The following is a 26,288-nucleotide window of genomic DNA, read 5'->3' as shown; positions in this document are numbered from 1 at the left end:
ATAGTTAAACTATGGAATTTGCTCCCACAAGATGCAGTAATGGCCACCAGCTTGGATGGCTTTAAAAGAAGATTAGACAAATTCATGGAGGACAGGGCTATCAATGGCTACTAGCCATGATGGCTGTGCTCTGCCACCCTAGTCAGAGGCAGCATGCTTCTGAAAACCAGTTGCCGGAAGCCTCAGGAGGGGAGAGTGTTCTTGCACTCGGGTCCTGCTTGCGGGCTTCCCCGAGGCACCTGGTAGGCCACTGTGAGAACAGGATGCTGGACTAGATGGGCCACTGGCCTGATCCAGCAGGCTCTTCTTATGTTCTTATGTCTACATGACAGAGTTGGTCGGCCTGCAATAAATAAACTAACTCAGTCAATTTGTTTTGTTTTATTTTAACACACGCCACCCTCCTGGCAAAATACGCATTCGACGAAGGGGAGGGGTTCTCTTAATGAGATTGCAACGAAACAAACGACTCCAAATTACGATTGTCGTGCTCACCTACGTCTCAGTACCTTCCTCGCCACAAACAAATATTGGAGTCAGTGGGCAATATCCGTTTGGTTCAAGGAGGGGAGAAAATTACTTCCTGGAGACATGTTGAATTCGTATTTAAAAGGGAAAAAAGAGCTTTTGTTTTGTTTTGACAAGGATCGCTTTCATGATTTCAGAAAGAGGGCCAAGATCCGGTTTCCCAGCATTAGGCAACAAACGCAGCGGAAGCCCTACTACCTGTGTCACATAACGAAGTATTGTCTCGTCATTGTCGTCGGCCGGAGACAATTGAAACAATTCAGCTCTCTTTCGAAAGGGCTTCCATAGCGCCACCAGCAATTCCGGACGCGCGCTCCCTTCAACCCGGCGGCTCCACCCTTGTCTGGCTGGTTGTGAAAGAGGACTGAGGTCTAGCGGCTTGAAAGTTGGAGGAGCAGGCAGGGGAACGTGGATGCCACGCCCGCCCCGTTCCCTCCACGCCACAGCGCAGATTCTTTCTTGCCAAGGCTCTGTGATGAAGGTGGGCTTGACTGGCAGAGGGGATGAGGGGTGGAGCTTGTGTGAAAAGGGACTGGTCCCCGAGGATGTCGAGGCTAACAGGAGAGGGAAGAATCAGCTCCCCCCCCCTCCCGGCAAGAATCAAAAGGATTTCTTTATTTAGGTTTTGATTTGGAAAGCTTCCAGGCGCCAGAGACTCCCGATGGGAGCATCCTCTCCTCTCCTAACTGGTACTCTGAAAAGACAGCGTGGATTTTCACGATTGTGGGCGGGGCACAACCAGCTCGGGGGCGTGGTCTATCTGGAAAGGGCGTGGTTCCCCCGCGATTAAGGAAGGAGGCGTTGCTTGCCGAAGAGAAACAAAGGGGCGTGGTATCGCCAGGAGATGGGCGTGTCCTCCGCCGATGCTCCGCCTCCAGCTCCTCCAGGAGCCCTTATAGTTCCACACAGCGCCACCGCCCCCTTTTTCCTTCCCCACGGCCCGGCCATGACCCTGCAGAAACTCCGGCGGCTCCGGCCCGGACAGCAGGATCAAGAAGCAGCGGCGAGCGTAGTACGTCCGGGCGTTCTCGGGAGCCGAGCATCGGAGCTGGAGCGGGCGCTGGCGGCTTCAGGGGGCACCTTGCCCCGCGCCAGGAGGGTGAGTGAAAGCGAGGCTGCAACCCTCCGGTGGTGGGTGACTAGGGCTGGACACAGCAGCAGGACCCGAGCTGCGCACACGCGCCACCCCCAGGACTCCCTGACGCCCGCCATCCTTTCCCTACTGTAGCCCCCCACCCCCAAAGCAGCAGACCCCTATGCGAGGGCGTGTCCCATTCCGGACCCAAAGCATCTCTCCCGCCCTCCAGTCTTTCCCACCCGCGGCTGCCGCTGTTGCCCCACTTACCCATTATGCCTTCCACTCCGACGCAAATGGAGCTGGGCATGAATGAATGGAATCCACCCTGGAGTTCCCTGTTCCACCCCACGGGAAAGGGCAAACACGAGGGGACGTTTCCCTTTGCTCTTCCCGGTGCTACGTGCCGTTGCCGCGTCCCATCCTTTTCTTCCTCCGGGGTGTACTCGAGATCAGAGTCCGCCTTAAGTCCTTTTCGGCACCTGTGATGCCCGCCAACAAGGGAGCTAAAACTGCTACGCGACCGAGGGTTACACCTTTCCCCTTCGTGCTGGGGTGAAGTGGGAATGCGCGAGGGAGGAAAGGAGGGAGTGGGTGAAACGCTCTCGTTGGACATGGAGGCGGAGGACGAGATGAGGTCGTGTGATCTTGACACGAATCCTTCGCTCGTCTCTCATCCCGTTCCACCTTTCCCCACCCACAACAACCCACTTTGTGCCATCGTAAGAGGACAGCGATGGAAGAGACAAAAGGAATTTATTTCTCCTGCATTGATAGCCACGCCAGCCCCTACCCGTGGATTTTGTACTTTTCCATCTTCTAACTTGCAATGCGTGAGGGTAAGAGGGCACTCTTTGGGTTTGCTTACATTACCCAACAGGATTCACTCATCTGGGATCCTATACCTCTTTGGTTAGCTTCTTTCCAGAGCTGGGCAGTCACCTGTTGGGTATGCTTTAATTTGGATTCCTGCGTTGAGCAGGGGGTTGGACTTGATGGCCTTATATGCCCCTTCCAACTGTACTATTCTGTGATTCTTATGGCCCTGACCCATTTAAACAAGTGGCTGGTTGAAGCTGTCTTGCTCAGTAAGGTTGTTGTGAATACAAGTAAATGTGTAGCAAACATACCAATGGCTTTTAAGCTATGTAGACAACTTTATAAATTCAAAATTAGTGGCTATTAGTTACCTGGAGCCAGTGTATGGATATTAGGGCCTCTGGCCATTTTCTTTTTACCAGTAAACAGAGTATGGACACTTCTGTGCAGCTGTGCTCTTGCTGTGTTTGTGTGTGTGTTGATATATATGTGTTTTGTGGTCCAGGCAACATCTGTTTGCATGGGGCTTCTTGGGATGCAAGTTAAGGTCACACCTGGCTGAAATGATCATTTGCTTATAAAATGGCACTCAGTTTCTGGCCCACAAACAAATGTGCACAAGAGACTCAGTGCAAATGTACCAGATTTTTAAGGATTGGAAAACAGCACCTTTGACCTCACTGAAATTTATTTCTGTTTACCATGAAAGATGAACATCTGGGTTAGACAGTTGTGGTGTTGTGTATTTCCTTGCTTGTATGAGATGTTCATTTATCTGGAGGGACCTATAGGAAAGTGGCAATATGGTGAAGAAATAATTGTGTGTCCATTCACCATTTTCTTCCTTTAAAACTTTATGGTCCCCATTCTGTTCCTGGTTCTAGAAGTACCTCATTGGATTCCCTGGAAAATTCCACCAACGTAAGAAAAAAAACCTTTCTACAATGGTGGCTTTTAAGTTGCAGGTAAACTAACCTCTGTGTAGAAGGTATGAGGTTTAGTGCTTCTGTAAAAAGTAAATCTGATAAGCAATCCCCTGGGGCCAAGGGATAGTGCACTCTGATGATAGCTTCAGGCTTGCGAATCAAGTTATATTTATTGAACTGCCAAAGACTTCCTTCTGAGTTGCTGGGTGATAGTTCAGAGTCAAATCCTAACCAGGTTTCTTTGGAAGTAAGCTCTGGGACTTAACATTGGGGTATCACTTTGTTGTTGTTGTTGATGATGATGATGATGATGATAATAAAATTCTGTAATACCAGCAATTCTGTACTGGTACCTCTGCATTTATTCTTATTCTTATTAAAAATGATAATAATAAAGTTATTACTTGCCCTTCACCATTAGGTCCCAGGCCAGATCACAGCAATATAAAATACATGTCTAAAAACAATTTAAAACAAATTATGCTTGACTGCTACAGGTGCAGTGCCTGCAACAGTTCTAGTTTCACAACAAAACTGCAGAACTAATTTACATGGCCCTTGTTCAGGGTGGACACTGTTTTCACTTGCACGTGAGTATGTGAAAAGAGGAATAAAGGCACAAGAGAGACATCTTAAGAAAAAACCACTCAGGGCAATTCGTTGTATCATCAGCGTGAACCAGGTTGCCTCTTGCCCAGAAAGTTAAAGCCTGCATGATGTTACTCAGCAATCCATATAAGCTTGATATGCCCTTAAACTCTTCATAGACAAATCGAATGCTGTTGATCTAAGACTTGATCCAAACATCTTAGAGTGATTACTTGAATATTATCTCGTTCAGGGGTTATCCTTAGGTAATGAAAAGAGTAAGGTCACCCTGATTCTCCTATAGTAAGAACCTCATTTCTTTCACATCTACATATGCGCTCATCTCTTGCTTTCCTACCTTTTATTGGCTGTAGTCTGCTTCCCTGATACGTGAGGATGCACGTGCTCAAAATCGTTTTTATTGCTTTCCATTTCTTCCCCCTGTGTATTGCATCATATGCCTTATATTGCCCTTCCCCAACCCGGTGGTCTCAAGATGGGTTTGGACTCAGTCAGCCCCAGTCAGCATAGCCAGTGATCAAGGATTATGAGAGTTATAGTCCCCAGCATCTGGAGGGCACCAGGTTGGGGAAAGGACTGGAATTCGGGAGACCTGGTTTCACATCCCCATTCTGCCACTTGGTGATATTGGGCCAGTCAATATCTCTCAGTCCAACCTCTGACTCACAGGGTTGTTGTGAGAATAAACCTGGTTGGAGATGGGCTATGTAGGCTGCCCTGAGCTACTTGGAGGAAGACTCGTATTTTAAAACTGTACATTTCACCCACTGTCCCTGGAAAAATCAGAGCTACTGCTTGATCTTGCAATTGGATCAACTAGCAAACTGTTGTTACCTGCAAAGATGATAGTGTCTTTTTTCAGAACTTTCCTGCTGTATTATTGAAGTATCTATTGAAACCTGCAGTAGCAACTAAATCAGAATTAAAACAGGTTACAATGGCAAAATACAAATCCTAACCTTCTGGTACTAGCACCGTTAGTTCTAGAGGCATGCAGTATGTTTTTCATGCAGCTTGCTTCAGACAAGTTGTTGGCTCTTGGGGTGGTGCACTGCATCTGGTTGTGTTGTGGTTAAAACTGGCTGATCACCAGACTCTTTTCTGGAGTAAACCCTGAGGCTGCTGAGCAGTTTAGCTATTAGCCAAAGCAATTTGCGGTTGCAACTCTGGAACCAAACATGAGAAAAGTTAACAATTGGCCAGTGCATATGCAAACTAGCTTTACCAAAGCTGAAGTAGTGGTAATCATGATGTTAATCCAATGAAGAGGAAGTTAACCCATCCTTACCTGGTTGATCTACAAAATCTGTTCAGGTCTCCAACAGGCTGAATGTTGCTTAGACCATTAGGAATTAGTGGTCCAAGTGAAGGAAAATAATGAGAATGTCAGGTGCTGTTAATGTTCAGTATACTTGGCTTATCCTTCTTCCCTCCCACAACACACACACAATCATATTCCTTTTTTTACATTTCTCATAGTGCTTTTATTTAAATAATAAACAAAATTACAAAAATGGGGAAATTCATAAATAATTGCTTACATAAATATGTATGGATGCACATTATCTTGAAATTTGTTATTTCAACACATCAAAAAGATAGTCCAACATTCTATAAATCAATTCGCCTTTCCATACGTCTTTCCTATCATATGTTAGCTTAGTGTAACGATATTCCAAATTCTGTCATATTACTCAAAGATGGGGGACAACATTTTTTTGTTTCTAGGCTTTTGCAGCAGTCAAAATATTCAGTATTTCTATGTCATCTTTGAGAACAATTTCTCTTCAATAACCTAGTAACAGTATTTTGGTATTGAATAACCCAACATATCCCGTATTATATCCCAAATAAAATTCCAGAACACCTGTATCTTTGGACAACTCCAAAATATATGCAAAAGATCAGCATTAGGCCTGTTACATCTCCAACATCTGTCCTGAACATCACTATAAAACTTAATCTATAACTTTGTAGTGATTCTCTTGTAACGCAACTGATGTCAATCTAGTAGCAACCCTATCCCATATCCAATTCCACTCTTCCACATAGATACCTTCTTGAAGATCTCTACTCCCCTGTCTCATACAGTTCACTGGTGTTTTCAATCCAGTCTTATCAGATAGAGCTTATTAATGAAACTGTTAGCATTTTCTGATAGGAATAGCTTTTCTGTTTTTGATTCTGGACTTATTTTTCCAAATTTTCTAATTGAGTTCATTATAGTCTCTCTAATCTGAAAATACTGGAAAAGCTGTGGTCTATTATTACCCATTAAGTGAAATATTTCAAAATATGATTTTACACCACTACCATTCATCACCTTTTGTATTTCATCCAGCTCCCATTAAAACCATAATGCCAGATCTCCTACATCAGACATTAATTTTGAAAGGGACGTGGATAGGATGATAATAATAATAATAATAATAAAATTTTATTTGTGAGTCGCCTATCTGGCCGAATTAACGGCCACTCTAGGCGACGTACAACTTCACAGTGAAAATACAATAAAAGCCAATGAGGACCACAACAATAATAATATTACCATATTAAAAACTAACCCACCCCAGAGGTCCCGTATGCCTGCCTGAACAGCCAGGTCTTTAAGGCCCGGCGGAAACCTATCAAGGAAGGGGCATGGCGGAGGTCAAAAGGAAGGGAGTTCCAGAGGGTGGGGGCCACAATCGAAAATGCCCTCTCTCTGGTCCGCACCAGCCTCGCTATCTTAACTGGTGGGACCGAGAGAAGATCTTGTTAGGCGGCATAATTGGTGATGCTGGAGGCGCTCCTTCAGATAAACTGGGCCGAAACCGTATAGGGCTGGGGAAAGTTTTTATTTTAACTTATACCAGATATGTAAGCCAGTATTCACAGATGGTAGCAATTCTGTTACTACTTCCCAGTTTGTTTCATGATGCCATAACGTAACTTTCGTTTACATTTTTAGGATGGACTTTTCTGCTTGTATGGCTGGATGTATGTAAAACCAGTCTTTTAGAAGTGTTACTCTAACCACTTGATAGTAACACAGAACATTAGGCACTCCTTTTCCTCTTTCTTGGGGTCTCTTATAAAGAACTGTTCTTGCAACTCTTCAGCATTTTAAAAAATCCAAATAAAGGCCAGTGTCATCTTTTGCATTTATCTAAGATGTTAATTGGGACTTGCAGCAGAATATTTACTAAAAAAAAAAGTTTGGAAGAATATTCATCTTAATAGATGCAATGTGCTCCATCCAAGAGAAAGGCAAGGTATGCCAAAATCTGAACTTTTCTCTAACTCCAGTAACTATTTTTCATGATTGTTTTCCACCAATTGTTTCAAGTTAGGTGTTATCGAAACTCCAAGATGTTTCACTGGCTTACTTGACCATTTTTGTTATAGCGGCTAATTGTTCAATTTCTGCTTCTTGGAAATTTATTCCCAAACATTCCAACTACCTAGAGTTGACTTTGTGTGCTGATATATTAGCATACATGTACGACTTTGTAGGAGAGGTCAGTGTCAAAACAATATTATCTGCATATAATAGAATTTTTGTATTTAACAGACCAAATTGTATTCCAAATATTTCAGGGTTGTCTCTTATGCTAATAGCAAGAGGTTGAATTGTTAAGGTGAATGAGGACAAGGGGCAACCCTGTCTAGTTCCCCTCTTTAACTAAAGACATCAGATAGATAGCCATTAGCACACACTTGTGCTATTGGGTTTGAATACAGAAGTTGAATCCATTGTCTATAGTTTATCAAAATAGAAAGCTTCCATTACTTTTAAAAGATAGTTCCATTCAACCCTATCAAATGCTTTTTCAGCCTCTAGAAATAGGAATGCTGTTGCTACCTTACAATATTTTGATTAGCAAATCTCTTTATATTAGTTGACATTTTTCTTTTCATTATAAATCCTGTTTGATTTATGCCAAGATCCCACCTCTAAGATGCACACCTTAATGTGGTGAGGGAGTTTGAGAGTGTTGAAGAAGCTAAAAACAATGCCGTCAGGAGTCTAGACCAAGAGGCTAGATTCCTAGCAGGGGCACCCAAGGCAGAATGGTCAAAGCTGAGACACCAGACTAAGATGCATTCAAATTCAGAGGAAGGCAATGGTAAACCACCTCTGAATACCTCTTACCATGAAACCCCTATGAACAGAGTGTGCAAAATGCAACACGAGATAGTGCTGGAAGATGAGACCCCCCCAGGTCAGAAGGCACTTACGAAGCTACTAGAGAAGAACAAAGGACAAGTTCAAGTAGCGCTGTGACTGATGCAGCTGGGTCAAAGCTGAAAGGAAGCCCAGAGGCTGATGTGCACAGATGCGAAAGGAGAGTCTGGAGTTGTATGATGCACACAATAGGAACATGGAATATGAGAAGCATGACCCAGGGGAAGTTAGAAATTGTCAAGCAAGGAATGGGACGCATCAACATTACAATACTTGGCATGAGTGAATTAAAATAGATGGGAATGGAACATTTTCAATCAGGCAACTACAAAATATTTTATGCAGAAAATGAGAAATTAAGAAACGGGGTTGCTTTAATAATGAGACATGATGTAGCAAAAACAACTAAGCTATAATGCAAGGTCTGAGCAGTTACATCAGTGTGATTTAATGGGAAACCTATTAACATAACCATCATCTAAGTCTACACTCCAATAGCAAATGCAGAAGAAGAGGAATTGGAGAGATTTTACGCAGAAGTATAGGAAGAAATTAATCACACACCAAAACAAGATGTTCTCATAATCATGGGAGACTGGAATGCAAAAGCAGGGAACAGAGTAGAACTAGGAATTGTGGGGAAATGGGGCTCAGGAGATAGAAATGAAGCAGGAGAAAGACTTATTGAATTCTGTGAAGCCAATAATGTGTTTCTTGCAAACACATTTTTTGAACAACCAAAAAGATGACAGTACACATGGACATCACCAAATGGTCAATATAGGAATCAAATTGATTATATAATTGGTAGCAGAAGATAGAGAAGTACCATACTTTCTGCGAAAACAAGACCAGGAGCAGACTGTGGTACAGATCATGAACAGGTCATATCGAAAATCAGAGTAAAGCTAAAGAAGACCAACAAAGCAATCGTAATGCCAAAATACAATTTAAATAACATCCAAGAAGAATATAAATCAAATAAGGAGCAGATTTGAGGCTTTAAACTTAGTTGACAGAGAACCAGAAGAACTATGAAGTCAGAGAGATTATCAGGGAAGAATGGAAAAAGACAATACCTCTAGTTAAAAAGAGAGAAAGACCTCAGTGGATGACTGATGAAACTCTTAAAATAGTTAAAGAGAGAAGGAAAGCAAAAGGAGACAGAAACACAATCAGAATCCTAAATGCAACAATACAGCGACTAGTACGTAGGGACAAAGAGAACTATTACAATAGTTATTGTATAGAAATAAATGAGAAGAAAAAAAGAGAACAAGAGCCCAATTCCAAAAGATTAGAGAAATGAAAAGGAAATTTAAACCAAGATTTAAACCAAGAGTAGGGATGTTGAATAATCAACAGGGGAACACACTGACTGACCAAGATGAAATAAAGGGAAGATGGAAGCAATACACTGAAGCACTTTATAAAAGAGATGCAAGGATGACAGATTCATTCACAAAGGAACCATATGATGAAGAACCAGAAATTTTAGAATGTGGGGTGAAAGTTGCTCTTAAAATACTTGGCAGAAACAAATCACCAGGAACAGATGGCATACCAATAGAGTTGCTACAAGCTACTGAGACTGAATCTGTCCAAATTTTGACAAAAAATTGTCAACGAATATGGAAAACTAAACAATGGCCCACAGACTAGAAGCGTTCACTATACATCCCAATTTCAAAGAAAGGGGATCCCAGGGAATTCAGTAATTATCGAACTATTGCCTTAATACCCCACACAAGTAAATTAATGCTCAAGATTCTGCAACAAAGGCTCTTACCACATATGGAGCGAGAAGTGCAAGATGTCCAAGCTGGATTTAGAAAGGGAAGAGGTACCAGAGATCATATTGCAAACATATGTTGAATAATGGAACTGACCAAGGAATTTCAGAAGGAAATCACCCTGTGCTTTATAGATTACAGCAAAGCCTTTGATTGTGTAGATCATGAAAAACTTTGGAATGCTTTAAAAGAAAAGGGGGTGCCACAGCGTCTGATTGTCCTGATGCGCAACCTGGACAAGAGGCTACTGTAAGGACAGAATATGGAGAAACCTATTGGTTCCCAATTGGAAAGGGTATGAGACGGGTGTATTTTATCTCCCTATTTGTTTAATCTGTATGCAGAACATATCATACGGAAAGCGGAATTGAACCAAAATGGAGGTGTGAAATTTGGAGGGAAAAATATCAATAATTTAAGATATGCAGACGATACCATACTCTTAGTTGAAACTGGTAATGATTTGAAACGAATACTGATGAAAGTTAAAGTGGAAAACACAAAAGCAGGACTACAGCTGAACGTTAAGAAGACTAAAGTAATGACGACGGAAGATTTATGTAACTTTAAAGTGGACAACGAGGACATTGAACTTGTCAAAGATTATCAATACGTCGGCACAGTCCTTACCAAAATGGAGACAATAGTCAAGAAATCAGAAGAAGGCTAGGACTGGGGAGGGCAGCTATGAGAGAACTAGAAAAGGTCCTCAGATGCAAAGATGTATCACTGAACACTAAAGTCAGGATCATTCAGACCATGGTATTCCTCATCTCTATGTACGGATGTGAAAGTTGGACAGTGAAAAAAGCGGATAAGAGAAAAATCAAGTCATTTGAAATGTGGTGTTGGAGGAGAGCCATGGACTGCAAAAAATAATTGGGTGTTAGAACAAATTAAACCAGAACTATGATTCACTAGAAAAGACAATAATGCTGGGAAAAACAGCAGGGAGTAGAAAAAGAAGGAGGCCGAACAAGAGATGGATTGATTCCATAAAGGAAGCCACAGACCTGAACTTACCAGATCTGAACAGGGTGGTTCACAAAAGATGCTATTGGAGGTCACTGATTCATAGGGTCGCCATAAGTCGTGATCGACTTGAAGACACATAACAAAACTTTCCAATAACCAGATTTAACCTTGCTTATCATTAGTAACCATATTTTAAAATCCTGATTTAATAAGGAAATTGTTTGATAGGCTTCTGGATTATTACCCTTATTAGGTTTTGGCAAAACAACAGTCTTAGCCATGTTCCCAGAATTGAGCATAAACTTTAATCATATTGACTCATTAATTGTTTTTAATAAAGGTGTCTCTAATTCATTTATAAAGATCTGGTAGTACTCAGATGAGAATTCATCAGCACTTGGAGATCTGTTTCTTTAAACCTTTTTTCACAGCTCACATACCTGTAAGAGTAGTAGGTGACTCCAATGTCTTTTGATCTTCAACAGAAATTTTTGGTACTGTCAGATTTACTGCAAAGTTAATGATATTTGTTTCAAAAAGATTATCTGAAGCTTATAATTTCTCATAATTTCTAAATTGATTTCAAATTGTTTTGGAAGTTCTGGTTGTTATGTGCCTTCAAGTTGATTATGACTTATGGTGACCCTATGAATATAGCATCTGTTATAAACCACCCTGTTCAGTTCTTGTAAGTTCAGCTCTGTGGCTTCCTTTATGGAATCAATCCATCTCTTGTTTGGTCTTCCTCTTTTTCTACTTCTGTTTTCCCCAGCATTATTGTCTTTTCTAGTGAATCATGTCTTCTCACTATGTGTCCAAAGTATGATAACCTCAGTTTCATCATTTTAGTTTATAGTGATAGTTCTGGCTTAATTCGTTCTAACACCTGATTATTTGTCTTTTTCACGGCCCATGGTATCTGCACAGCTCTCCTCCAACACCACATTATATTATTAATTAGATAACGTTATTTAAATAAAAACTATTTAGTTTCCATTGTCTAGATGTAGACCACATAGATTCTGTACTACTCCATGAAAATAGAGCATATGATGCAGGTTCAATCAAGACACTTCTTTATCTAGTAATAAAAAGTGGTTTTACCAAAACAAAGTCTATCCTTATGATTTATGAGCTAGCAAATGAAAGGTATAATTGCTTCCATTTTGATACATAAACCTCCAGGGATCTATCAGTTGATGTTCTTCCATCAATTTGAAAAAGTTATTGGGCAGATTCTTTGATATTAAATTTCCTTTAGATCTGTCTAGGTCAGAATTGATTACTGAAATGGCCAGCTAATATAGTGGCAGTGTGGGCTTTATCTAATTATTTGATTAATAAATTATAGGATTTCCCTTTTGATACATGTGGTCCATAAACACAGCCAGGGGTTACCTCCATACCCATTAAATTACATTAAATGAAAACATATCTCCCTTATTCATCTTTGATGAACTTTTGGCTCACACATGAGTTTTTGACTATAATTGCCACTCCTTTATTTCCATCTGACGCAGCAAAGACCTGCCCAAGTTTAAGCTAAGAACTTTTCTTCTTTTCTCTTTGTGTGTCTCCTGAAGGAATATAAAATCAGCCTTTTCTTTCTTTAGGTGTTTAGAATATTTTTTGCACTTAAATGGTGAATTTAATCCTTTGACATTTAAATATATAGTTTTATTGCATCCATTTTATTTTTCAAACAGACGAAGAAGAAGAAACTATTTATCTTCAGAATGTTTTAATTCAAAAATAAAAATGGTCTCTCCCTTTCGCTTTCCCCCCTTTCCTCCATTTAATCATGTTTGCTCAGTATCCATGCTTTTATTACTGTTGTTCTCCCTCTCCCGCCCCCGCTCTGCAACTTTTATATTAATGGATTTAGGGCTTTATTGTTCTCTCCCCTCTATGGTGGGTTGCTCTTGTTCTACCATTAATTGTACTGTACTAGACCCATGTCATCATTACTGTTTCCGAATTAAGTATCTTCTTCGAGCTGTTCCTTTAATAGTCTAGCTTCCTCTACTGTTTTAATAGTGATCCAATCATGTCTCCAGTAGACAACTAATTTAAAAGATATCCCCCAGCGGTATTTTATCTTCCTTTGCCTAAGTGCAAAAGGAAGAAATATAAGCTCTCTCTCGTTTAACTAAGAATGTCTGGGTGGAGATCAGCCAAAATCTCAATCTGGTTCCCATTTATGTTCAGTTTTTCACCTGCCCAGTATCTATATGTCACTGCTTGTTTAACTCTGAGACTTACAGATTTAACTAAGATGTCCCTAGGATAATCTTTTTTTTTTTAGGCTCTAGGCCTGTTCCTTAGTTCCAAACCCAAATGCGGCTTTTATTCCAACATAACATAATCTTTCTAATTGAATATAATTAGATATATGGTCTTCCAGAAAGACTACCAGATGTTCTCTCTCTAGTTTTTCCTATAGCCCTCTTCATTTTAATTCCCCCCCATATTTCATGAGTTACTTCAAATTTTGCTTCGTTCACTTCTAAATCTAATTCCAGAACTCTAAATTCTAAATCTAATGTTTTTCGCTTTTATCTCTTTTAAAATGCTCTTATACTCTGTTTGAACCTTCTCAATTTTCTCAGTGTTCACTATTATTCCTTTTTTCCATATCTTTCACCACTTTTTCAACAAATTGAGTCTTTTCGAATACTATTTCTGTTTTTGAATATTTGAATCTTTTTTTGAATTTCACCTCTGTTTATCATTGTTTGGAATGATTTATCTTTATCCAGCAGCCAGGATTCTGTTTTCCTTTCTTGTTCTAATTGACCCAACAATATTCATAAAATTTTAACCCTTTCAATAGATTTTTGTTGCATTTTTCCCCAAGGAGGAGCATTCAGGTCTTCTCTATGATCTTCTTGTTTTCTTGAATTTTAAATTTTTTGGGGACCCATTTTACCTAAATAGTGATTTTAACTTGTCCTTCAGCTTGCTCCATTAATTCATGCAGTAGCTCTCTATTAATTCATTCATTGAAATTAAATATCATAATTTATTTCCTTGTCCTCATTTCACATTTCATAAATCTCTTTTCTTAGCTCCTTTTTACCTCCCTTAATCCTCCAAAAATCTAATAGAGCCTACTTTGAGTTCATCCATATACTACATTAGGGAAAGAAAGGAAAAAACTATTTCTGTTTCTCTCTCACAGACACACAGTCAAAATCCAAATAAGTTCATGATGTTAAGTTAAAATCTAAATTAATGATGATATAGCGTCCTTGATTTTAACTAAGTGGGAAGCCCTGCTGGCTGCACCACTCTGGCTGTACCACACCCTGGCAGCTACTCGGGTGTTATAGGCAGCTTCTGAGTCCTGTGATGGCTTGGGGCATCTGGGCGGTGTCTGGGAGACCTGGTCCTTCCTCCTCTGGTTCCTCTGTGTGTGTGTGGGGGGGGTGTCACATCCACGGTTGCAGGGAGAATGTTGGCTTCTCAGGGAGGCAGGGGGCCATTGGCAGGGACCCAGCTGTCTCCCCAGTCGCTTCCCTTCTCCAATCATATCCCTTTTCTGAAAAACAAGAAGTTCCTCCAGCTGTTAACAAGTGCTTTGACCATCAACTTATTGAGGAGCAAGTTGCCATCAATATTAATAGAGATGCCTGGAACCTTCGTTTAGTCAGGATCGCCAAATAAAGATGTTAAAACATGAGTACTTGAGATATTTTTGAAATATGTTATTACTGTGATTCTATGATAAAAAAAAACCCTCTAGCAATACAGTAAGGTTCAGATGTTTCATAAGGCAATACAGGACCAGGACAACACTGGGGCATCTTTATTGGTCCTAAGCACTCCATTCTCCCTGTCTAGAGTTGAGCTTGAAAGACCAAGGAAAAGTGTGGGTGCATAGAGATAAGTTGTAAGTAATCGCACAACTTTGTTAGTGATCACACATCTGTTAAGGCATGGCACTTAGCTTTCAATTTCTTGGCTTTGTGGAGCTTGAACTAATGTGAGAGCCTTAACTGGTCTTAAAGCGTATGAGTTTTTTAATTGATTTTTTTCCTTGTTTTTGAAAAGGAGATTTATTAAAATACCAGGTTCGGTTAAATGTGTGATGTGTGTGAGGTTACCGTGTGGGGCGATGTGGGTATATCTGTTTGCAGTGGGGAGTTTCAATCAGTGTGGGTCAAAGTGTGTGTCTGGAGTTTCTGTAAGGTTGGATGTGGGGTGGGGGTTCAGTATGAGGTTTCAGTGTGGAACAGGGTAGGTGGCAGGTGTTTATTGTTATTTATTATTAAAATATTGTAACCTGCCCTGGGACCTCAGGGTGAAGGGCGGGTAATAAATTAAATGAATATTTATTATTTATTGGTTACTTGACAAAATGGCTTCTAGTTTATGAGGGAGCATTTTGGGGGATATCAGTAAAGGTGGAGTGTGCAGGGGTGTTGTGGGGGAACTCTTTTGGGGGTTGTGGTGCGAGTGGGGCAGGTTTCCAAATATGTCCATGGGCCCCAAAAGACTAGTGAGCCCTCACTTAATCACTGCACCACATTGGCATATTCCATAACTGAAAGAATAAGCACTGCACATAGGATTCAATACATGCTCCATCTGCAAGTGTTGTAGTCCTAGCAAAAAATTCACTCCAAAGGTTGAACTGTGTATGCCCTACCTTATTTTACCAGTAGTTGGTGTCATAGACTTATTGGAGCTGGAAAACCTTCACTTTTGAACTGTTGATCAGAACTTGACCAATTAAGTATTGCTTTTCTTGAGAAGTCTGAATAAAGTACATTGGTAGTTTTCACCAAAATGGAAAATAAACGAATTAATAGGAGTAAAAGGGGTCAGTTGCAGTACTTTTATATGTTGCTGTATCTGTGCCAATTTTTGCTGGATCAATTTAGAATTTGACTTGTTTGCAGATCCCATCAGGTAGTATGCCAAGTTTCAAGTTATTAACTCAACAGGTGTCATTTTTATAAGTGATAGAATTTAGAGGCTTACAATGGCAGAAACTCCTTTTGCAAACCCTCCTCCAAGCCTTTCTTTTATTTCTGTGAAGACTTTGACGCTCACTCTCAGATCCCATTCTGTACTTCCGCACGGTTTCTTAAGGGTTGACTTACTAAAACAGAAAGTATACATGTACCACATCAACCACAAAAGGGCATGTTTTCTCTTTTTCTGTAACATTCACAGAAGCACCTCTGCTCACTGCTCCTGTGTAAAGTCATTTGAAATGTGTGTGGACCCTTTGTGCTGGATGCGATCCATGAACTGAGGCCTTTGTTAAGCCTCCCTGTCCCCATGTTGCACTTTGGCCTCCTGTGCTTGACTAATGTCCAGTTGCTCCTTTGACAACTTTTGCTACCTGTCACTCCCTTTGTATAATACCTGCTGGATGTTTTGGTTGGCATCCTAGCGCACGTATGTATTTGGATATCTGCTCAATTTCAGCATGAAAAGCATCCTACAGACCACTTGGAAACTTCTACCAACAGTGGATGTCTTGTAGGAGCATGGTTCATGATCTCGTCTATCTAAGGGGCCTTGGCTTCCTAAGGAAAGTGACTGTGATGTGTCTTTTACTGGGAGTTCTTTAAAAAAGAAGTCTGGGTGATGTTCGCCTAGATCTGCTTTTCAAGAACTCCCAGATCCACGCCATACATTTTAAGCCCTCTGATACCACTTTAACAGTCATGACTTCCCTCAAAGAATCCTGGGAATGGTAAATTGTTAAGCGTGCTGGGTATTGTAGCTCTGTGGCAAAAAAAAAACACCCCACAACCCTATAGTTCCCAGGATTCTTTAGGTGAATCCATGTCTGTTAAAGTGGTATAAGAGCACTCTAAATGTATGGTGTGGATGCGACCTCAGATGCAGCACAGTTGAACCTGGCAGAGACAACGTTGCCTTCAGTGCTATCAAGCAGTAAGTCTCTGAACTTAGTTATATTGGTTGCGGCAACAGTTGGGGGAAATAAGGACTCATTTCCTGTGTAGCTCTTCACATCCCATAATAGTATCCTGTGGCTATGGCAGCCTGTTGCTGCATGCAGAGATAACAGCTGTTGAAAGGAACTTTGAAGGCTGTGACCTATTGCAAATGGCTTTGAGTGCCAGCGACTGTCTAGAAACAAATTCCATTGGCCAGGTTAAAGAATGTGTTAACTGTTAATGGGGGGGGGGTGCCCGGCGGCAATGACGCCTGCACCAAAAAACACCTTGGTGACCGTGACATCACTGTTGCTCAGAACAGGAGTGACATGAGCGTAAAGAAGCAGAACAATTGTGTGAGGGACGTGTCATAAAGCCTTCCCTGCTGGCTTCAAAAACTGTTTGAGGTTGGGAGCAGAACTGTGGAAGTGTGCGGACGGGTTTTTTCTTTGCTAATTGCTGCTGAGAAAATGCTTTTTTAAACTGAGTTCCCAAAGCAGGAATTCTTCTGGGGGTTTTTCCATTTCATGTTGGGGCGGTTTCTGCCTCAGCTTGTATTTGACGCTCCATTATTTTGAAATCTACCTGGCTCTCTGCTGGTTCCGACTCCTGGGGTGAATCTGAAGATTAAAAAAAGGAAGCATTCTATGGTGGCAGGTTCTGTCCCTCAGTGCCTCGCAAAAGTCTGATAGCTGAGCACACGTCTTTCAGAATTAAAATGGGAGGCGTGCTTCACAGTTGTACCCAAAACGGTCATATTCAAAAGTGAGAACAAGAATTCTCATAATCTGTCCTCAGGGGAGCCCCCCTGCCAGCGTTTGAGAAATACTGTTCTCAACATCCCTGCAAAAAGGCAAGGAAACTCCAGAGCAGTGGCTCATGCAGATATTTTGTTGGTTCATTTCATCCTGCCACCCTTTTTCCTTTAAGGAGTTGAGGGCAACATAAATAGTTCTCACCACCACCACTCATTTTATCTTCACAGCAGCTCTGTGGGTTAGGCTGAGAAAGAGTCTGAGGTTACCCAGTGAGCTTCATTGCTCAGTGGGGATTTGAGCCTGGGTTTCATAGGATGATCATAGGACATACCTTGTACTGAGTCAGACCAACAGGCCATCTAGCTTAACATTGTCTACACTGAGTAGCAGCTGCTCTCCAGGGTTTCAGACAAGAGTCTCTCCTGGCCCTTCCTGTAGATGCTAGGGATTGATCCTGAAGCCTTTTGCATGCAAAACAAATGCTCTGTTTTGGCCTGTCCCCTGTCCTACAACTCTGTGTCACCATGCTGTTTCTTGCCAATAGCCTCCTTTAAGGCAGGTAACTGTGCACCATGCTTGTAGCCAGGGCCAGTCCCAAAGGGCAGCCAGATCATGCCCTGGCTGAGGGCCCCTGGAGCCACAGAGGCCCCGAGGGGCTTCTCAATAGGATGGGGGAGGAGTAGCAGTCCATTTCTGCGATCCACGGCAGTGTAGCTGCCGTGGATCGCAGAGAGGGAGCTTCGCCCACCCGTCTCTCCTGTCTTTTGAGTCTGCGCTCAGGACTGCCATTAACCAAGATGGCGGCCAAGGTTTCCCTAAGGGGCTGAAGCCTCCAGCGCCATCTTGATTGATGGCAGTCCTGAGCGCAGACTCAAAAGACAGGAGAGATGGACGGGCGAAGCTCCCTCTCTGCGATCCACGGCAGCTACACTGCGCATGCATAGCAACCCGTGCAGCCGCAAAAGGCAGGAGAGACGGAGCCAGCCAATGGGTGGGCGGAAGAAGCTCCCTCCTTGCGAGAGACAGGTAGGCGTGTGTGTGTGAGCACACGCGCACCTGTGTGTGAGCATGCGCATGCACACTGGGGCCTGGGGCAAGCTGGGGCCCTAGGCCCCGGCATGTCTGGAGCCGACCCTGTTTGCAGCAAGGGTGTTTGGATCATTCAGTCTCACACAAACATAGTCTGATGTAGCAGAACTGTCCAGCCATTATAGTGGCTGGTTGGAAAGATGGAAAGAGGGGATGGACAGAGCAAGGTTTCCTGGAGAGGCCTTCTACAAAAGGCTGCTTTGACATCACAGGAGCAGAGCTTGGAAAAGTTACTTTTTTGAACTACAACTCCCATCAGCCCCAGCCAGCATGGCCACTGGATTGGGCTGATGGGCGTTGTAGTTCAAAAAAGTAACTTTTCCAAGCTCTGCACAGGAGTTCTGATTATTGTTCCTACCATGCTATTGTGTTATATGCACAGTTTGCGTTGGATTTTGCTCTTCCTGGTTATCTTAGACTTAATTTGCAGTGAATAAATCACAGCAGGTGTTTGGTAGAACTTCCAACTAAAACTGCCCTATTTAGCAAGTTGCTCTGTGTTTGGAACTGCCTATGTTGTCCCTTTAATGCTGGCCCCTTTTGTATGCTGAAAATTACTGCCACTTTTTTAATCACAGCAGAAACTAGGGTGCAATCAGTGGCAGTCTTTCTCAGTCTAAACCCCAGTCTTTCTCAGCACTGCACTTTAGATTGTGTGACTTAGTAAATGTGCACACTCACATCTCCTTTTACTCATCACCCAATCACTGCAATTTGCCCATACATGTTTGGAATTGAGAGGCGCAGTGCCTTCACATTGGTTTGAGGCTAGGTATTCCTCTCCCTGGTATCTTACTGCTAGGTGATTAAAACATTAGATCTGTCATGGGTTACTTGCTCCATCAGTTGTAGTTTTTCTTCCTGTACTAGACTGTGTTAAAACCTAGCAGCGAAGTACAATTGCAAACTTACTCCGAGTTGGGGGTCCCCTGCCCTCAAAATTAACTTCACATCATAGATAACAAAAGCAGCTATAGTGTGAAAAACTGGTTGGAGGCATTCAAAGTGGTGCCTGTTGATGCAGAGTAAATGTGAAATGTGATCCTGTCATTTTAATCGGAGATCATGAGCAGGGAGGTGGGGGAGCGATGATATTCTGCTGGCTAGGTGGACAAGAGTGAAATCTAAAGAATTGGACTATAAAGCAGTCCCGCTCATAGCTGGAAATCCTCGTTTCTGTTATGACTCAGGGGAAGGGTCTTGTGGCTTAGAGTGAAATAATCAAAAGAATCAATTTCAAGGTGTTGGTTTTCACTTTTAAAGCCCATAACGGCTTAGGACTTGGGTAACAACTGCCCTCTTCCATATGTTCCTCCCCGCATGCTCAGGTTATTTCTACTCCAAATCCCACAGCTTTGGGAGATGTGGCTGGTATCATCTAGAGGCAGGGCCTTGTCTGTTGTAGCCTCTATCCTATGGAATGCCTTGCTAAGCAATGTCCGTTGCACCCCATCATTATACTACTTTGGGAGAAAGGGTGAGATACAAATGTAATAAATAAATAATACACTGCTTCAGGTAATTGGTGAGAACCTGGCTTTTTGAAAAGGTCTTTGGCCAATTGTGTAATTTTTGCTGCTTCAGTTCTGCTACTTATGTGTGCGCCACCGGAATTTGTTAAAACAGATTGGATATTGTTAATGTATTGATTTGAATGTACAGTGGTGTTTAGGAGGGATTATGTTTGGTTTCTTACGTTTTTCTTGCTATCTGTCAGTGGCCTTGAGTCTCCTTGGAGAAATAGGAGGGACAGAAAGACTAAAATATTTTGCTGACTCAGGGAGATATTGAGTGCCTCCTCTCACTCAGATATGGACACAAGTGCACAGTGCACATGCACAGCCATTCAATAATGAAAGGCACATGTTTCAAATGTGGCTTTTCCTTGTTTTTGAAGGGGAAAGCTGTGTACAAGAAGACAGGCGTCTCCTTCACTGATGTGTTGTGCATGTGCTTTCTACTGTGGATTTACGCCAGAGTAGAATATATTTAGTGAGGAATGGTTTTGAAATGAAGAAAAATGAAAGCTGCTGGGGGCAGGACCTCCTGGCTACACTCTGCCATTGCAGTCCGTGTGCACCAGAAATCAAAGGAGCTCCCACCTCAGGTCACAAACTTCCCTTCTCCTCCCCCGACCCAAATGTTCCATGCCTTAAAAAGCCATTGAGACACTATCCACAAATAATCTTGGGCAACTTTGTCTGATTGCTCTTAAATATTAAAGATCCCCTTCCAGGAACATCTAGCATGATCCCCCTTTTTTGCAACTTAAATCAAAACATTCTTGTGTTAATTTACAATGCTTTTAACAGCTTGGGTCCAGGATATTTCAAAGACCACCTGATCCCTTATATTCCTGCCCGACCACTAAAATACTGGGGGAGTCTTGTTTCCCCATGGCTCAGATGCACGGCTCAGATGCACGGCTTGCAACAATTAGAAGCTGTGCTTTCAGTGCAGTGGGCCCAAGCCTATGGAACTTCCTCCCAATTGAGATTAGACAGGCACATTCTTTGCTGAAATTCAGGCTTGAGACCAAGACTTTCTTGTTCCAGCAGGCATTTTAAGGCAGTGCTTGGTTTTATGATAAATTTTTGTTTTGTTTCATGTATGGCTTGTTTCTGTGTGCACCACTCAGAAATAAGAATGATTAAGCGGTATATGCTTAAAATAAAAACAAATGAATAAAACATCAGGCAGAAGATAAATCCTTGTAGCCAGGGCCATATGATCTGGCACAGATGGCACTGATAAGAGCTAACCACCTGCTGCAGTATAGGCAGACCTGGTAATGCCGACATAGCATGATAGTTTGCACCTACACTCTTTATACCAGTCTGAGCCAGTGGAGCACTTTTCCTTCTGCCAACTAACACATTTGCCCTCATGGCAGAGCAACTTGCCTGGTGAAGCAAATGAGCTGCTTGAAACCCTTTGATGAAACACAGAACAAGGATCATTTGTTGGGCTGGCATCACTGTGCACAGCCTCCTATGTCCACCCAGCTCAATATTATCCACATCGGGGGTAGCCAATGTGAAGAATTCTGGATGTAGCTGGCCTACGGTTCCCGCCACCCCTGACCGCCGGCCACCCTGGCTGGGGCTGATGGAAGTGGTGGGGTGCTTCCCTTGGCCTACATTGACTGGCAGCAGTTCTCAGAGGTTTCAGGCACGGGTCTTTCCCAGCTGCATCTGGACATGCCGGAGTTTGAACCGGGGATCTTGTGCATGCTAAGCATTTGCTCTGCCACTGACCTACAGCCCTTCCCCAGAGCGAAGCGGCCTGCTTCAGGTGCCGCCATTGGGGTTCCACTTCAGGCAGCACTGTTCCTGTTTGCCTTGTTTGCCAAGTTCTAGGGAAGCCCCTGGTCTGTTGCCTGTGATCGCTGTAAAAACTGTGACCCTGGAAACACCACTTCCCTCCTTTCCCCCCCCCCGTCAGGAAACCATTGCACTCTCAGCCAGGAGATGAAAAGCCCTGCTTGTTTATGGAGCCATCAGCATTTGTGGGGAGGAGGCGAGGGGGTGATGTATGTAGCAGAGAGGCTCATTTCACTTTCAAAACTGCAGCATGGCATTATTTGCATAGTTTATTTATTTATTTTATTTATAGACCGCCCATAGCGAATAGCTCTCTGGGCGGTGAACAGCAGAGTTAAAATACAAAATTACAATAAAACATACAAGGTCACAACAAGGTAGAGTAAAAAACATTGAATATAAAACATGAACGTTAAAATCCCTGGGAGTATAACCAGGTCTTAACCTGGCACCTAAAAGAAAGTACCGTAGGCGCCAGGCGTATCTCCTCAGGTAAGCTGTTCCATAGTTCGGGGGCCACCACAGAAAAGGCCCTGGATCTAATAACAATCCTCCGGGCATCCTGATGGGTTGGTACCCGGAGGAGGGCCTTAGATACTGAACGAAGTGAACGGGTAGGTTCATAGCGGGAGAGGCGTTCCATCAGATATTGTGGTCCCACACCGTGTAAGGCTTTATAGGTCAAAACCAGCACCTTGAATCTGGCTCGGAAACAAATAGGTAGCCAGTGCAAGCGGGCCAGGACAGGTGTTATATGCGCGGACCAATGGGTCCCCGTCAACAACCTGGCTGCCGCGTTTTGCACTAGCTGAAGTTTCCAAACGGTCTTCAAGGGCAGCCCTACATAGAGCGCATTACAATAGTCCAATCTAGAAGTTACCAGAGCGTGAACAACAGAGGCGAGATCGTCACTGTCCAGATAGGGGCGTAGTTGGGCTACTAAGCGAAGATGGTAAAACGCATTCCGCGCCACCGAGGCCACTTGAGCCTCAAGCGACAAGGAAGGGTCAAAAAGGACCCCCAAACTACGAACCTGTTCCTTCAAGGGGAGTGTAACCCCATCTAGAACAGGCTGAACATCCACCATCTGGGCAGGTAAAGAGCTCACCAACAGTGTCTCAGTCTTGTCTGGATTGAGTTTCAGTTTATTAGCTCTCATCCAGTCCATTATCGCAGTCAGGCAACGGTTCAGCACATCAACAGCCTCACCTGAAGAAGGTGAAAAGGAGAAGTAGAGTTGCGTGTCATCAGCGTACTGATGGCAACGCACTCCAAAACTCCTGATGACCGCACCCAGAGGCTGCATGTAGATGTTAAAAAGCATGGGGGACAAGACCGACCCCTGAGGGACTCCACAATGGAGAGTCCAGGGTGTCGAGCAGTGTTCCCCAAGGACTACCTTCTGGCGACGATCCGCTAAGTAGGAGCAGAGCCACTGCCAAGCAGTGCCCCCAACTCCCAACTCCGCGAGCCTCCCCAGAAGGATACCATGGTCGATGGTATCAAACGCCGCTGAGAGATCAAGGAGAATCAACAGAGTCACACTCCCCCTGTCTCTCTCCCGACAAAGGTCATCATACAGGGCGACCAAGGCTGTTTCGGTGCCAAAACCGGGCCTAAAACCGGATTGAAACGGATCCAGATAATCGGTTTCATCCAAAAGCGCCTGGAGCTGGCCGGCGACCACCCGTTCCAAGACCTTGCCCAAAAAAGGGACATTCGCCACCGGCCTGTAGTTGTTCAAAACATCTGGGTCTTGCTGCCTCTTCTGCCTTCAATCCTGGATCCCATCAGAGATGGGCCAAGGGGTGGGGTGGGGGCTTTGGGAGGCTTAAACTTCCCCGCGTGCGCTTTTCCCATCTCTAAAGGGCCATTTCTCCTTGTATCCAGCTCTGTAACTGGCAGCTGCAGTCCTCAACCCAAAGGATGTTTAGCGCGTCTCCTTATTGCCGCCTCCAGCTTGATATTGGAAGCACATGTTTGTGTAAGAGTCTGTGTTTCATTACTGGTGGAGACAGCCGTCTTTGCAGGTCCAAGGCTGCTCTTTTGCATCTTTGGGCTTGCGGATGAAAGCGGAGGGATGTGGGGGAAGTGAAAGGGAATAATTTGACTTTATCTGCAATACAAGCATCCCCCCTCAGCTGGCTGCCATTTGGAGCAGCTTCTGTCAATGCTGCTGTGGCTGCGGCGGCTGCTTGCTGGGCTCAGGAAGAGCTTTGGCAGGCAACTGTTTGTTTATTCTTGAGGGTTCTTTTCCTCCTCTGGCTTGTGTTAAAGGCTGCCTCGGCCACATCTATCTGGTCAGTTGGCTCCGCTCGCTTAATAGCAAACTGGTTTGCTGTTTGCACGGATTCTGTACGTGACAGCGACCCACGCCTAGAAACCAAACCATCAAACCTCAAAGTTTTCTGTCAGACTCCAAAAGTTAAGCCTTCCTTGCAAAAGTGCAAGAAGCTAACTTGTCTGGCCACACAAAGGGAGATTGGAAGTGGGGGGTAGTCCAGGGAGGGGAAACTGTCTCCAGCTGGCTTTTTTTAGATCAGTCTGGAAAAGAGTTCTAAATACAGGGGCAGAGGCAAAAATGAGCGGGACTAATGAATGCAACTCTTGCTTTTGTATGGTAGGCTACATTCCGGCCACACACGAGGCCGAGGTATCTACACGTGATAACGCTGCCTGGATGAACAGATGTATGCACAATTCAGCAACGCTTTCAAGGAGGGCAGTGGGCGTAGAGCAGGGCTGGGGAGAATCTGGGAAGAAAGAGTACCAAGAGCTGGTTAGAGATTTCCTGCCCCTGCTCTGTAAACAATCCAAGGCGTGAGGGTTGGATGTTTAAATTCTTTAGGCAACTTGGATTTTTCCTGCCCTAGCAACATGCATCTGCAAGAGAATTCAAGTAGTTAAGTTAAAAGCTCAAATCAGTTTTCACATCCTCACCACATGGACATGCACGTGTGGCAGGTATGTCTGCCATGTAGAGTGTTACATGGGTCATCGTTTCTAGACAACAGAGCCAGATTTAACCATTCAAGCATTGATTTAGAACTATAGTGTGCTGCAGAGCTATGTTCTTCAGTTTTGGGTTTCCAGATGTTATTTGTTTACAACTCCCATCATCCCTAGCCAGCGGACATGGATTAAGGGGGTTGTAGTCAAACAACACCTAGGGACTCAAGGTTGAAGAATGCTGCTGTAGAGGGTGCAAACAGGGAACACTGAGAACGGAATTGGGATAAGTCTGAAAAATCACTGTTGGCTTTTTTTAATTGCATGCTTAAGCCATCTTAAACACTGAGTAAATAGAGGAGGAGGAGGAGGAAGTTCCTAAAGCAGTAAAGTTCTGCCAGTAATGGGGAAAGTATAATGATCTCTTGTGCCTCTTGCAAGGTATACAGGTCTACCACCTCCTCTTACGGTGAATCTTGGTATGATAACCACACCAATAAACAATTGGAATGGGGAAGATTGTACTGGTGCCAGCTTGTTGTGTTAGAAAGGAGACATGGAAAGAGCAACACCTCTTGGTTGAAGCAAGGTATTTAAGAGGTTGGACTGCTCTCTTGATGCATGAGTGAATCTCAGTGCATTGCAACCTGTCTGGAAGAGAGATGGGGGAACCTTTGGCCCTCCACATCTTGCTGAACTAAAACTCCCATCATTCCAGACAATTGGCTATGCTGGCTGGGGCTGATGGGATTTGATATTCCAACAACATCTGGAGGGCCACAGGTTCCCCAACCCTGCTCTAGGAGGATTTGTCAACTGGGGGACCAGGTTTGTCTAGAGCAGCTAGTTGCCAACCCTTCACATACACGTCTGTCTTGCAAGACTCTAACTGTAGTTGGTTTCTTTACAAGTGAGGATCCATTTAGCTCTTAAATGGATGGAGGAGTAAAGGGGCAGAACAAGAAGAGAAGATTTTTCCAGAATACCATGTTAGTCTTCCTCTGCAACTAGGTGCCTAAATCCAACACAAGCATGCTTAAGCTCATCAAAATGAATGGGCTTTAGTATAAACTCTGTGTTGGATTTAGGCTGTAAGACCCCAATTCTGGCCTTCTTTCTCCTTCCATTTGGGTTCCTGGGATATTTTGCTTTACTAACTGGGAAATGTTGGGGTCACTTGTATCTAAACTGATGACATAATTTCTAGTCAAACCGGTGGGCCTAACGTTTTCCAGATCAGAGAGCAAAATCCTCAGCTCTCCTGTAAAACATTAGCTGGCTTTTTTCCCAGCATGGCCCTTCTGAAAATCCCATTGCTGCTCTGACTTCTGTTCTCAGTTCTGAAAGGCTTGTGAACT

The 26,288-nt window shown here is 43.3% G+C and overlaps 1 protein-coding gene across 1 annotated transcript in view; it reads left to right on the top strand.

Annotated features, from left to right (window-relative positions):
- The first annotated feature begins 1,338 nt into the window (after positions 1-1,338).
- The window catches only part of TAMALIN (trafficking regulator and scaffold protein tamalin), a 40,792-nt gene continuing 15,842 nt past the window's right edge, over positions 1,339-26,288 (top strand). Inside the window, exon 1 of the mRNA XM_061615216.1 lies at positions 1,339-1,627. Within this exon, the coding sequence (XP_061471200.1) occupies positions 1,373-1,627 (255 nt within the window). The 5' untranslated portion in view covers positions 1,339-1,372. The remainder of the gene's footprint in view (positions 1,628-26,288) is intronic.

Source organism: Rhineura floridana, chromosome 3 (assembly GCF_030035675.1).
Source record: "Rhineura floridana isolate rRhiFlo1 chromosome 3, rRhiFlo1.hap2, whole genome shotgun sequence".
Taxonomy (NCBI): domain Eukaryota; kingdom Metazoa; phylum Chordata; class Lepidosauria; order Squamata; family Rhineuridae; genus Rhineura; species Rhineura floridana.
This window is presented reverse-complemented; position numbering and strand designations above follow the sequence as displayed.